The sequence below is a fragment of the Anopheles gambiae genome, chromosome X (assembly GCF_943734735.2).
Source record: "Anopheles gambiae chromosome X, idAnoGambNW_F1_1, whole genome shotgun sequence".
NCBI lineage: Eukaryota > Metazoa > Arthropoda > Insecta > Diptera > Culicidae > Anopheles > Anopheles gambiae.
Window position 1 is genome coordinate 7,122,442 of NC_064600.1, and position 13,876 is coordinate 7,136,317.

At 50.2% G+C, this 13,876-nt stretch overlaps 2 protein-coding genes across 8 annotated transcripts in view; one reads left to right on the forward strand and one right to left on the reverse strand.

The window, feature by feature from the left end:
- Positions 1-13,876, reverse strand: part of LOC1271868 (E3 ubiquitin-protein ligase Ubr3) — a 51,508-nt gene that overhangs the window by 11,452 nt on the left and 26,180 nt on the right. For both annotated transcript variants that reach the window (XM_061656638.1, XM_061656641.1), the window contains exons 4-5: positions 13,606-13,841; positions 11,689-11,844 (exon numbers count right to left, since the gene is read on the reverse strand). In XM_061656638.1, coding sequence (XP_061512622.1) covers positions 11,689-11,844; positions 13,606-13,841 — 392 coding nt within the window. The remainder of the gene's footprint in view (positions 1-11,688; positions 11,845-13,605; positions 13,842-13,876) is intronic.
- On the forward strand, positions 1,761-11,632 carry LOC1271866 (uncharacterized). Of its 6 annotated transcripts, none has more exons than XM_003436932.2 (6): positions 1,761-4,123; positions 4,212-4,529; positions 9,500-9,641; positions 9,727-10,312; positions 10,408-10,773; positions 10,863-11,632. In XM_003436932.2, the coding sequence occupies exons 1-6, from the start codon at positions 3,872-3,874 to the stop codon at positions 11,215-11,217; spliced, it is 2,019 nt and encodes a 672-aa protein (XP_003436980.2). In that variant the 5' UTR covers positions 1,761-3,871; the 3' UTR covers positions 11,218-11,632. The 6 variants fall into 6 exon arrangements, with proteins under 6 accessions (XP_003436980.2, XP_061512650.1, XP_310721.6 ...); XM_061656666.1 differs by lacking the exons at positions 1,761-4,123; positions 4,212-4,529 and adding exons at positions 6,085-6,325; positions 8,602-9,338; XM_310721.6 differs by lacking the exons at positions 1,761-4,123; positions 4,212-4,529 and adding exons at positions 6,133-6,405; positions 8,602-9,338.

The following is a 13,876-nucleotide window of genomic DNA, read 5'->3' on the forward strand; positions in this document are numbered from 1 at the left end:
AATATTTGCAAATCATCTCCACATCTTTCTGGGGGTCCCGGAGATCTGTTTTGACCAGCTTCCAAGCAATTCTGGATCTCAACCAATTCTGGCTCCCAACCAATTCTGGGTTCATACAATGAACAAGACATAGTTCACCAGTTTGCACAATATGGCACGCAAACATGAAGCATTGCGAGAGATATACGCATTGAAAGATGGCCAGTGACTTGTGAAAAGCAACTAAAGCTAAGTCAGATAACGCCATTCGTGATCAATTATTATCACAAAATATCTTTCAAAAACATCTTCAATCATTCAGCATTCTTGTAGATGTGAGGACAACTTCGATTACGGATGTTCGGCATATACAAATCTTCTCTGACTAGAAAAATCAAAGCGACATAGAAACTACAACAGGCCAGGGTATTTATTTCCAGGAGTTCATGAATCTTCGAGAATTCGCCAATTTGAAACATCAAATTCAAGAGTCGATACAATGATGCTTGATTGCAGCGCGACAGGAACTAATATTGTCTAAAGATTAACTAGGCACAACACCAAACCAGTATCTTCAAATTGGTTGTCTTTTGAAAAACTCTGTTTTAGTTATAGGTAATGGTGGCAAATATGCGGAGTCGACGCCGATCCGACTCTGATAGTTTCGGAACCGACTCCGGAAGATAGATCCGCCCAGTATTATCCGGAATCGTCCGGTATCGTTAGGGGTCGTCCGGAGTCGTTCGGAGTCGGCTGGAGTCCTTGGGAGTCGGAGTCATCGGTCGGTGTTGTCTGAAGTCTTTCGGAGTCGTTCGGCGTCTATTAGAATCGTCGGAGTCGTCCTAAGTCATCCGGAGTCGTCCGGAGTTGTCTAAAGTCTTTCGGAGTCGTTCGTCTATTAGAATCGTCGGAGTCGACCGAAGTCATCCGGAGTCGTCCGGAGTTGTCTGGAATCGGTTGGAGTCGGAGTCGTTCGGAGTTGACCGATGTTGGCCTTGGAAACAAAGGGCTGTATACGAAGTGCACGGGCAAAGTAAAAGCAAAAAACACAACGAAATGAAATGCCTGATCATAAGCAAATTGAACCGGGCAGCTTCTGTTCACTCTGACCGGCTCCGATTCTGGTCGACTCCAATCGACTCTAAACGAATAACTCCGAAGGACTCCAACTCCGATCGATTCCAGACGACTCCGGACGTCTCTGGACGATTCCGAACGATTCCGGACGACTCCGGGAGCCTCCGGACGACTCAGATTTTCCCGAAGTCGGAATCGGACTAACAATAGCAGGAGTCGGATCGGAGTCGTGGGTGCGATCCAAAGACCACATCACAATTCTGTTTGGGATGATATACAGACTAGTGTTGTGTTTCAAGATTCATTGAGATTCTTTCATATGAATCTTCACCGACGAGTGTTTCGAATCACAAATGATTCATGAATTCATAAAGATTCATAAATATGCATAAATGTTTATAGATGTATAATTTTCCAGCTATTACATTTGCGCGATCCCTTGAAACAGTGGTTAACTCGTACGACTTATTAACACTTAACTTAACAACATCCCCGTCGTGGGTTCAAGCCTGGACCATGGACCATCTCCTCGAATGACAAGGACTCACAATCCTGTATAAGCTAGCATGACCACGTAGGTCGTAACGCCATGAGGAAGAAAATGAAGGCGCTCAAGATCTGAATTCCTAAGGATTTCTGAATCTTTCGAGATTCGTACATCTTTTTGAAATTCATGAATCTCAATTATATGTGATATTCTTTTTTTCTTTTCATCTGCAATTGAAACCTGACTCAGTTTCACCCAACACGTATACATACTCTACGTCCATAATAACAATATACAATGTTTTAAATAATATAAAACATGGGATCTTCAGGAAATGTGCAACAGAGTTCAATGATCGTGACAGATTATTCATTAGCTCACAAGATAGCAACACTGCTTACATACCGTTGGTAGTACAAAGCAATGCTGACGACTGTAAGCCAGTGTGAAAGGCGCGATATACTACACTGTTGCGTTTTAGCGTTATTTACTCCCTTCCTCCTGCCCGCCTAGAATTTCGGTAGGCTGTTAAACAGTAAAATCGCAACATACATTACTCCACATTCCACACATGAAGCTGATTCACAGAGAGAGAGAGAGACCCCATGAAAGTGGACACCGCAACAAATAATGATCGGTCTCTGCTACGGCGGGTCCCCAGCAACGTCGTCGTGCGAAGGAAGCGGACAAAAGAACGGACCAGCCCCGCAGGTGGTGACGAACGGCCTGACTCATCCCCCGAGCGGTCGGTCGTGCAGAAATGTGGGTTTGTGCGTACCGCGGCTAATGTGCCAGGCCCTGCTGGTCTCCGCGTGTGTCTCGATCCCTTTGGCGCGTGTCCATTCCATTCCATTAGCGGTTCCAGCTATCTTATTGGGTAGGATTTTGAGACACCGGCTAGCCATTGGCGAAAGTATGCAGCAGAGGGGTGTTCGGATAATTACATCCAACATATGCTCGGGCAGACAAATTGAGCCAAATTATTGAACAGTACACACTGTCGGGAGTCGTTGACATTCGTGCAATTCTATTTAATCATAGGAGTGGTGGAAAACAAAAACCGTTGCATTGCTGCATTGTTATCGCAGTCGTAACGCCGAAAGGTGTTTCTTCTGTAACAGGTCACCAGTTATAATTTTTATTATTTTTTCAACTTCAAAACAAGCATTTGAAACCTAACTGTTTCACGAGCAGGTTCTTTACTTTTTCTTCGTTTAAAGACCCCTTAAGAACCAACGTGAATCAGAGTTTGCCGAGACCCTAGCGAAAGGGGCGACTTTGTCTTACCACCACAGAGTATGTGTATGTGTGCGTGTGTGTGTGTGTGTGTGATATATAGTTGTACCGTTGCTCAGGCCAGTGAGTCACGCACGGCAGAGGGTTCGCTGTCTTGTGCGCGCGCTGCAATTATGTCTTACAGCGCCGCACAGCGGCAGCCATGGCGGCGGCCGATTCTGCTACCCATTCCATAAGGCGCGCGCGCGCGTGTGTTCCGGGACTGCGTGCTATCACCAACAACACTACCACCACCACCGGCGGGCCCATTCATTCATGGGGCTGAATGTACGAAAGCAGCGGTCAGCACAGAGAGACAGCGAACGCCGAAAAAGAAGCGAGCGCTCATCACGCACACACACACACACACACTCATTCGCACCCCGGGGCTTGTAGACGAGCGCGTCGTAGAGGGTCCCCTACTACTATATTGCCCGACGGTTCAAGCGTCTCGCATTCGCTCGCAAACCTGCCAACCGAACGGGTGTGCGCGGTGGCGAACGGCAACAGCAAAGCAGAACAACGAAAAAACCCGGCAACAACGACCTCGACTGTACTGTAGAGAGCAGAGAGAGAGAGAGAGAGAGATAGAGAGTAGCAGCAAAAGAGGTTCGTCGCCAGCACGCTTCGTTTGGTTAGATATTGGTAGCCGCCTGGGTCTGGCGTTACACTCTCGCGTTCCAGGCTTTGTGTTGGTGTTTTCTGCAGAGATCTTACCCAGCAAAAGCAACCCGTATCTGTGCAGAAACGAAAGTGTTTGTGTATGTGTGTGTGTGTGTGTCTGTGAAGTAGTGAACCAGCAAGAAAAAGCCTCTGCCAGACGAGAATGTGCTAGGCCGTAGAGTGTTCGGTGTTCAACGCCACTGACCCCCAACCCGTCGATCAAACCAATTTCTCTCAATTGATGCCTCTAAGCCGCCGCGTTTGCCTGTGCTGTGTGGCGAGATAATTGGCTGTTAGAACACCGTTTCACACTGCCATCACCATTCAACACAACCCGAGACAGCTGAGCACACAAAGAAATCCAGACAGGGCAATCCAGAGGCGGGCAAGATGAAGATGCTGCTGCCAGTCGTGACCGTGCTGCTGGTGCTGGTGCTGGCACCCGCCGGGCACGGAGTGGCGATCGGTCCGGGCTGGCTGGCGCTGAGCGAAACGACCAAGGTGCTGCTGCGCATCGCGGTCGATGTGGCGGAGATGCAGCTCGGCGACAGCAAACCGTCCCCGATCAACTTCAACCAGGACCTGCGCATCATGCACACCATCCAGACGCTGTCGGCGGAGATGCGCGAAAGCCAAACGGCCGTAAGTGCCCCAGCAGAGTGCAGAAGGTAACCCTCCCTTGTAACCATTGGATCTCTCTCTCTCTCTCCCTGTGTCTCTTATCTGGCAGATGGTCGATATCCTCGGGCAGCGCGTGCACGACGTGATCGAGAGCTTCGGCCACCGGAACCGGTTGGTCGAGCGGCTCGAGAAGCTGTACATGATCGTGCGGCTGGTCGAGCGGCGGGAGGCCAGCATGTACCAGCTGCTGCGGACGGACACGCCGGTCGAGCAGCTGACGCTTACCCAGTTCGCGCAGGCCACGGTCGACGTGAGCAAGTCGGACAGCGTGATCGAGCTGCTGCACAACCTCGAGCTGCTGGTCACCGGCAGCACCCAGGTGCTGTTGCCGCCCGGCCGCCAGGACATCTTCTCCCAGCTAAACGAGGTAGGCGCATATGGTTGTGGGGGGGGGGGGGTTCTGGACCTCTTACCAGAATTGATGCCATATCTCGTCTCGGAGCTACGGCTACGCTTCCTTCCGCATTGTGTGACCTCCGCACACCACAGGCCTCTATTAGGCCTGCTCTCTCTCTCTCTCTCTCTACGAACACAAACACTTTTTCCCATTCCCATCTCAATCACCGGAAGTGATATTAAAGCCAATGAGCCGGCAGGCGATAGAGGCCAAAAGTGTAACGATGCCCGCTCGCATAAGCATAGCACACAGTTGCAGCTGCGCTGTTGCATTCCTGCCATGTTTTGTCCTGCCCCCATCACTTTACCCCGTTTTCCCTCACGAATGCTTATCGATTGTTTGGTATGACAGCAGCAGAGCGAAAGAGAGAAAGAGCGAGAGAAAACAACAACAACAATGTACACTTGCATATTGCCTCGAACCGGGCCGAGGTTCACACTGAAGCTGAAGCGTGAATGCAGCGGAAACCCGAGCACCCGCATTGTTAACATAATTAGCGTGAGAGACGGCTAGCCGGGTGTGTACGGCACGGTGCGAATGGTAGAGAGAGAGGTTGTGCCGTTCATGCCTCATCTGGCGTGCGATGAGTCATTACTCACCGTTAGCGGCAGAGGGAGCAGAGCACAGAGGGTTGATGAAACAAAGAAGTGCGTTCTCCGATTCGGACCTCAGTGAGTGTGTGATTGGAAGCGGGTAGAATTCGTTTGCGAATTCAACTCATTCCAACGACTCACTCGGTTGTGTAAAAAGAGTCACCAAAAGAGTGAGTCCTCTCAACAGAGAGCGGTGAGTGAGCTTACTCGCAAAAGTTGGGGAGTCGTTTTCGGGAGGAGCCTTTTAAAAAATGAACCGTTAAAATGAATCGTGAGTCATTAAAACATTCAAACTCCTTCCAGACATTCAAACATCCTCCAGACGTTCAAACTCTTTCGTGTGCACTCTTTCACTCTGAGTTAACTCACCGAACATCTGAGTTAACATCGAATCCTCATGATTGAATCCATAAAAGTTATAACATTAAAAATACGGATTTTATAGAACTCCAAACTTTTTCGAATCTCAGAAGTAGAAGGCTCTTTTTAGCTAAATTTGTACTTTCTCGACTGGATGCTCTCACTGGTTACTTTTCTGGGCACAGTTTTCGGCCTGTTAGTCAAATTAGATTTTTATTCCCGCTTAAATCTGATAGACAAACAGACTAGGGCATCAAGTGCCAAAACATGTATTCTTTGAATTTAGAAAGAGAAGTTTGCCATCAACCAATGGCCAAATGTTCAGAGGGCATCAGCATCAGCGGCAGTTTGAGCTAATCTCCGTCCAACACATCTCCTTATCCCGGCGTGTTATCATAGCGATTCTCACGAACCCTACACACCGGTCAGCGAGAAGCCGCACAACACATGGTAGCGAGTGGTTGCTAGATAAGGCCACCACCACACCAACCGAGACCACTGTGCAGCACCGCACTGTTGTTGTGTTTGAGGTTTTCCATTCACGATGACACGCTCACAGAGACACACACACACAGAGACAGCACTCAAGCACAGAGACCTCTCGCTTGATCCCGCACCGGAGGCGCCACTGGAAGCCGATGGTCGAAAAGCGAGCCAGAGAGAGAGAGAGAGAGAGAGAGAGAGAGAGAGAGAGCGACAAACCGTGACACTTACAGCCATGGCTGGATAGGTGGTGGCCCTGGTTGGAACAGTATGTTTTGCTGTGTTCGCGGTACCCGTCCGCATGGCTTCTCAGTGCGCCGCCATTATTCAGTGAGTGACAGTGCGCGAGTGCGTACGCGCGCGGCTTCTTCTGTCCGCCACATATCGACAAAAACCGACAACAGAACGAGGTCGGCAGGGTGTTAGAATTGTTTGTGTGTATGTGTGTGTGTGTGTGTTGAAAATCCATTCCACCGTAATCCTTTCTAGCAACCAAAGCACGTACACGTCCTCCGTCGTGTGCTTCGCTACAATTTAGAACGCTACAGAAAGTCGGAACCTTCCCCGAACTGACGGGAGTTGCACACGATCTTCGAAATAAACGAGGGTTCTTTTTTGGCGTTTGGTGCTCGTCTGTACGGTGTCGCAACAGCTGCTAACAGATGCTCACAGGGCTGGCGTGAAGTGGCAGCACCATCCAACCATTTATAATTCCAACAGCACAGCAGCTCCAGCGCTTGTCACTGGAGAGGGTACTGCGCCGCTCGTACTGTGAAACGCGTTCTTTGCAGTGACAGAGAGTTTCACATTCGTCAGCAGAAAATAGCTCAAAACAGCAAAAACAACAAAAATAGCACGAACATATGCCGTCCATGTGTTGGTATACATTCACATTCGCGCGCCCATTCCAATGGGGCCGCCTTTCCCTTCGCCGCACCGATTCCGATTCGCTCAAGTTCAAGTTGCGCGGCGGCCTGTGTGCTGCGGAGTTGGCAGTAGTTCGCCGTTTATACCCTGCAAATACGTACATACAACAAACAACAGCAAAAAACGACCCCACCAGACAACTCTCGCCAGTAATGCCGGAAGTGGCGGATTGCGTTGTGTGTTGATCGTTGTTTTTGTTACTGCGAATTATGACAACATCTCATCACAAACACATGCAGACAGATGGTTCTGTAGCTCTAGTAATGATCGTGACTGATCGTGCAATGGTAAAATTATACCTGGCAGAGGAGGGGCAGCCAGACACACGAACTTCAAAATCCCGGCAGAAGACGAACCAATCCAGCGCAATCAAAAAACTGTTGGAAACAGTGCATCATATCATTCAACGATTCTAGGGGCGGATGAGCGCCACCAGGCCCCAGGATATCCACATTGGGGAAAGAGTGTTCTGAGTGTTCTCGGCTGAATTGAATAAGTGGCGCGCGCGCGCGCACGTTTATGGTGATGTCTCTTTGTTTTGTTCTTGCCAACAAAGTTGGCCGTGTTTTGTCGTAAACTATGGTGGAGGTAGACTCTGAGTCATCACACCATCGGCTTCACACTTGTTTATCTCCAGTGTGCAGAAGAGTAAGGTGAAAGACCAGCAGCTTTTACCTTCTATCTTCGTCTACCTTGTTTTACCCTCACATTTATCGGCCGTTCGACTTTCCCCCCGGTCCCTAGCCCGGAATGTCAACAAATCACCACATTTCCATAAAGTCATCTAGGTTTAATGACCTGGCTGCCGTCACGGCAATCACGGTGTTTGGCATTGGTGAGAAGACATTCTGACGAGGGCGCTCTATTCCTTAGCGAGAAACACACGGACCCGGGAAAGGTCTACCACGGCGTGCCCGAACGGTAGAGGTTCAGGTACAGCAGGAAGCCCTTTTTATGACTACAAGGTCACACAACCAACACGGTTACTATGATAGCACAGATGTTCTCTTTCTCCCGAGCATTCAAGCACAATGATCGGACATTGTGACATATGCCCTTTAGCAAACACGCAGGGACGACCGGCTATAACGTGCCCATTGACAAAGCGCATGCCGTTTACCTCTCCATCCCTACTTCGTGTTGGGGTGGGAGGAGGGTAGCGCGACTTGTGTGCAACATGACATGATGGTGCACAACTACAAAAAAAAACCACCCGAGATATACATCGAAACAAAGGGAACATTGATCGTTTGTTGTGTCCGCCACATGTTCTCTCTTAGTGGGGAGAGAGGGATTGTGGGACAGCAATAACACAAACCAGTTGTGTTGAAACTGACCGATATTGAAGCGAAGCAGATGATACTATCGATACATCTGAGCGGGAGGGGTTCCTTTTTTGTGTGTAGCCTCTTCTTCTTCTTTGGGGAATTGCTATGGGAATTGACTGACACAAGAAGAGCGTGTATCGCTTTTGGGAAATGAAGACTGACAAGGAGAATCACAAAAGAGTGGAGACACCGACAAGAGACTCTTAAAAGAGTGCTAGCTCCGAAAAGAGTGCCAACTCCGAAAAGAGTGCTGACGCGAAGAAGAGTGCTTTGAGTCCCTATAGCTAGATTAATCCCATGTCTAGCCAGGAATTACTTCAGAAACTTCAGGAAGTCTTCTTTCCCCCACAGTGTTATAACAGCAACGTGTTGCTTGTGTAAAGCCTGAAGTGTGACACTCGTTTCCAGCAATTCCACCCATCTCTCGACAAAAGACCACCTGTTTCTTGAGTAACAATAACAGTATGGCCATGGGGGGTAGTATACCCCTGCGCACGGCGACACTCTGCCTGGGCACACTGGTTGCTGTGGCCGCACTGCTCCAGTCACCGGTCCCGGTCACCGCCAGCCAGGTCAAGGGCGCCAGCCCGATCGATGCGCTGCGCAACCGGTACCTGCAGCAGGAGCGCCGGGCCTGGACGATCGTCAACCAGATCGACGCGGTCGACAACCAGCTCGAGCAGGACGCGACCCAGCAGCGTGCGACCGTGATGCGCGAGCTGGTCGACATCTATCTCCGGTTCGCCGAGACGGAGCTGGACCCGGAGGACCGGGGCGAGTACCAGCTGCTCGCCCGGCTCGCCGAGTGGCATCTGCTCGAGCAGAACCTGCTGACGATCAACAAGCTGTTCGAGGTGGTGTACAACTTTCTGCGCAACAATGCGCCCCGCTTCGCGGAGCAGGCCGAATTTGCACCGGAGGAGATTGACCAGCAAGGGGGCGGCACCATCCACAGCGACGATCTGCGGCTGCTCACGATCGATCTGGCGGAGACGATACTGTTCGACAAGCGGCAACCGGTCGCGGCACAGCTCGAGCAGATCTACACGATCATGGTCCGGCAGGCACTCTACTATCGCGCCAGCATGGTACATGCTCATGATCCCCCCCATGATCATGGGTGGTTTTGGGGTCTGGGGGACACGCCACTCTGTGTGTTTGGCTGTCTGTATCGAACCTCACACTGAACTAACACACCCAACCACTCTCTTTGCTTTCTACTTTCATTGCACACGCCTCCCTCTGGAAGACGGCAAGAAGCGTCCTCTGCAGCTTCGGGCTGTCACCCCAGCAGCTCATCTACGTGCTGTACGAGTCGATCGCAACGACCGAACTGAAGGGCTACATCATGATGCAGTTCTCCTACATGCTGCTCAAAACCCAGGGCCAAGGTATGGGGTGTCTCCACCCTATCCTAACCAAAAGTGTTTGTGCGTATGCTAAACGACTCGCTTGCCCTCCTCTCTCGCTCGGTAGGTAACTTTACGGTGGAATCGCAGACCCGTCGGAACGAGCTGCAGACCCGGCTCGCCCGCACCCAGCAGCTGGTAAGGAACGTGATGAACCAGACGAGCGGCGAGTACTGGCGGTGCGATCCGGACCGTGGGGCGCATCGCGAGAACGTCACGTACGTGCAGTTCACCCGCCTGGTCCAGGGCTACGTCGAGAACGAGGTCGACATGACGACGGACAACACGTGCCGGGAAACGTGCTCGCACTACAAGTACGGGCACGAGCAGCACCAGTGCTACAAGGAGCTGTACTGCTCCCAGCAGCCCAAGTGTGCCGGCCGCATCTACGACTGCGAGTACATCGACTCGGACATGTGGATCTGCCCGGCGGCACCGGGCGGCATCCGGCGCTACGAGTACATCGAGTACGAGAACGGGGAGATGCGCGGCCGCAAGCAGAGCTGCCCGCGCGGTACCACCAAGGTCGACTCCTGGTGGCGCTGGCTGTTCTGGCACTGTAGCTACTGCTTCTGCTACTGCGACGATGCCGGCCGCCACTCCGATCGCTACGTCAGCCTGCGCGAATCCGTCTCGGACATGGCGCAGAACCGGTAAGTGTATTTTGTGTGTTTCGAGCAGTTTTCGAGCAGTTGACTTATGGTACTTATACAAAATCACACATCTGTTCTTCCGCGTCTCTCCGCAGTGTGGTAACCGGGCTGCGCTTTGTGAAGCGCCGCCAGATGGTGCATCTGATCGTGCAGCAGGGGCTGCTGCTGCCCGGGGGCGAGATCGCCAACAGCACGCTCGAGTGGGTCGTGCCGAAACCGTTCACCCACACGGACAAGGGCGTGCGGGACGGGCACGACTACCACACGCTCTCGTACGATCGGCGCGCGATCGACCTGGACGACGTGCACGTACCGCCCGGCTACGTGGTGACCGGCGTCCAGTTCCGCGTGCTCGGCGCCCGGCTCAACCTGCTGCTGCGCATGACCGAGATGAACTTTACCGCTGGCAAGTTGGTCGGCCTGGACGCGTCCATCTGGAGCGGCAGCTTAGAGACGGAACGGTAAGCAGGGCGGCACACTGCCATTAGAGCTCATTTGTGTGTGAAGCAATTTATAACATTTCATGCTCTCTCTCTCTCTCTCCGAACAGGACCGAAATCCCGCTCAAGTACATGGACGTGCCGACGCTCGCACCGGCCAAATCGGTCCCCATGTCCACCCAGAACCAGTACCTGCGCTTCGGGCCGACGGGCGGCCGGGCGGACGCCGCCCAGACGACCATCCCGTTCCTGGACGCGCAGCCGGTCAGCCCGGTGCGGCCGACGCCGCTCGCCGGCGCCGGCCTCATGTACAAGGGCGTCCCGAAGTACGGCGGCTTTGTCGCGCCTAAGATCATGACGTACAACTTCGGTGCACACATCCAGGACCCGACCGACGATTGGTTTGCGGCGGAGCTGGAAGCACGCAGCAGTGCTGCTGCTGGCGCCGGCAGCGACAGCGGCTAGTCGAAATTAATGCTACGAAGAGATAAAATAAAACAAAACAAAAAAAAACAGAAATGCCAACTGCCGACGCCGCCCCCCAAACACAGAGATGCAAAAAAGCACGTCTTGTGCAGGGGTTTCAGCAATGCCTGAAGGCTCTCCACCACCTCTCCAACGGGGATGGATAGTTCAGCTCGTTCAGCGAGCCAGTTTACCAAAAGAAGCAAAGCAAACTAAAGGCAAAAGTCAAAAGTAACAACAACAAAAACTCCCAATGGTAGTAATACATCCGAAACCGGATACTTATAGCGAGTGAGAGCGAGCCAGCGCAGATATTCTCTGGTAGATAAGCAAATACCCCTAAAAAACATGTAATCTGTAAGCGATCGAAAACAAATAAATTGGAACCGGGAAAATCCCACTCCTTACAACCAAACACACACACACACCAACCACTGTGTCACACTCTGTCTACTTTAGGTGGGCACCTACCTGCACGCGCAGTGGATGCATCATCAGCTTCGGCAGCAGATCCGCGGACGGCAAGATATCGTTCAGCGACATGCCCATCGTCTTGACGCCCTGGCAGATGAACGCGGCCAGATAGCGGTGGAGCGGAAAGTGGAACGACGCACGGGACATTTCATCCTGCAAGAAGAAGGGTACGGATTTAGGACCGATGAAGCAGCGGGAGGGGGAGAAGTTTCGCTCTCCAATAAGGTTTATATTTAGTGTATTGAGTGAGCGTGTAATATTACTTGATACTAATACGCAAATCCTGGTCCCCAACTATTATAATTTAAATTGATGTCTCTATGGTGCCTATTTTGGTCTCTTAGGCACCAGTTCTTACCTCTAAGTATTCTCTATATTATTTTTTTCTTCTACGCTCAAATTCTAATCTGTAAGACGCTATTGTTTGTCTATAAGAGATCAATTATTGTCCTCAGGCTCCAATTTTTATCTCTAATGCTCCAATTCTCGTCTCCAATGCTCCAATTCTCGTTTCTAATGCTCCAATTCTCGTCTCTAATGCTCCAATGCTTGTCTTCAATGGTTCAATTCTTGCATTAGAGCACCTTTTTTGTCTGCAAGGCTCCAATTCTTCTTCCTAATGCTCCATTTTCCGAATGTTCAATCATCAGGCTTCTAAGAGGAAATGTTGTCCATGAAGCTGCTATTTGTGTCTTTAAAGCACCATCGTCTGTCTCTAAAGCTACTCTAAGTCGTCAACTTTTGCCTCTAATGCTCCAATTCTACCTCCAAGACTCCAATTCTGCCAACAAGGCTCCAATTCTGCCTACAGAGCTTCAATTCTGCCTACTTATCTTGAAGGCTCCAATTCTTGTCTCTAAGGCTGCAATTCTTGTATCTAATGCTCCAATTATTGTTTATAATTTTCCAATTATTGTGTCTAATTTATCCCATTCTTGCCCCTAATGGCTTGTCCCTTTTCTGTCCGTATGGTCCTTCCACCAAGTTTTGTCTCTGAAGCTTCTTTAAGTCGTCAACTCCAATTATTGTCTGTAACGTTCCATTCTGCCCGCAAGTCACCAATTTTTGTCTCTAAAGCATCAATGTTTGCCACTTAGGCACCAATTCTGCCTCCAAACCTTCAATTCTGCCTACAAGCCTCCAATTCTGCTTTCAAGCCTTCAATTCTGCCTCCAATTCTGCCTCAAATCCTCGAATTCTGCCTCGAAGGCCCCAATTGTTGTCTTTAAGGTTCCATTCTTCCTCCAAGTCACCAAAGCTTGTCTCAAAGGCACTAATTTTTACCAATAAGGCACCAATTCTGCCTCAAATCCTCCAATTCTTGTGTTTAAGGTACCTTTTTTGCTTCTAAGGCTTCAATTGTTGTATCTCAGGCTTCGATTCTGTCTCGAATGATCCACTTTGGCTCCAAGTCACCAACTTCTGTTTTTAAGGCATCAGTTTTTGTTCTAAAGCTCCAATGTTTGTCCCTAACGCCATTCGGTAAGTCATTCGGGTTATTGTTTTATAATGTTTTATTTCGTTACTGTGAATCTGCGTGCCCAAAAACCATATCAAGAATTACTTTTGGTGATTTTGAAAGGTTCAATTGAGCTTTCGAAAGTAGAGATCTTCTGCCTTGCCTTTGCGAAGTAATATATGTATAAGTTGTCACAAATCCGTTCTCATACTTAATGATTATTGTGCCTTATAGACAAACATTAGTGCCTAGAAGGCAACATTTAGTGGCTAAACCATTCAAATCATTCTTTTTTTTGCTTCAATAATTTTGATAGACAATATTGTTTCTTTTGATATATGCCACACCACATTTGGATGAAGAATGAGCAGAACAACACTCTCATTGAACACTAAAAATGGACCTTTTCTTTACTAGAAGCTTTCTCAGCGCAAAACCGCTCAGCCAAGGCTTACCTTCTCGAACCGGGGCTGCTGGTAGAAGTTGATCGCATCGAGCCAGTCCTGCAGATAGTTCACGCAGTACATCATGATCTTCTTCGCCAGCGGCGCGTGGGACGGATCCTGCAGGTGCGAGATGATCGACCACATCGGGTAGGCGCTCGCCTCGAGCTCGCAGCTGAAGGCGGCATAGTAGGAACTCGACTCGAACTCGACATGGCTGATGATTTCGCGAATGTTTACATTCATTCCTGGATGTGGATGGGGAAGAGAAAGGAAGATGAAA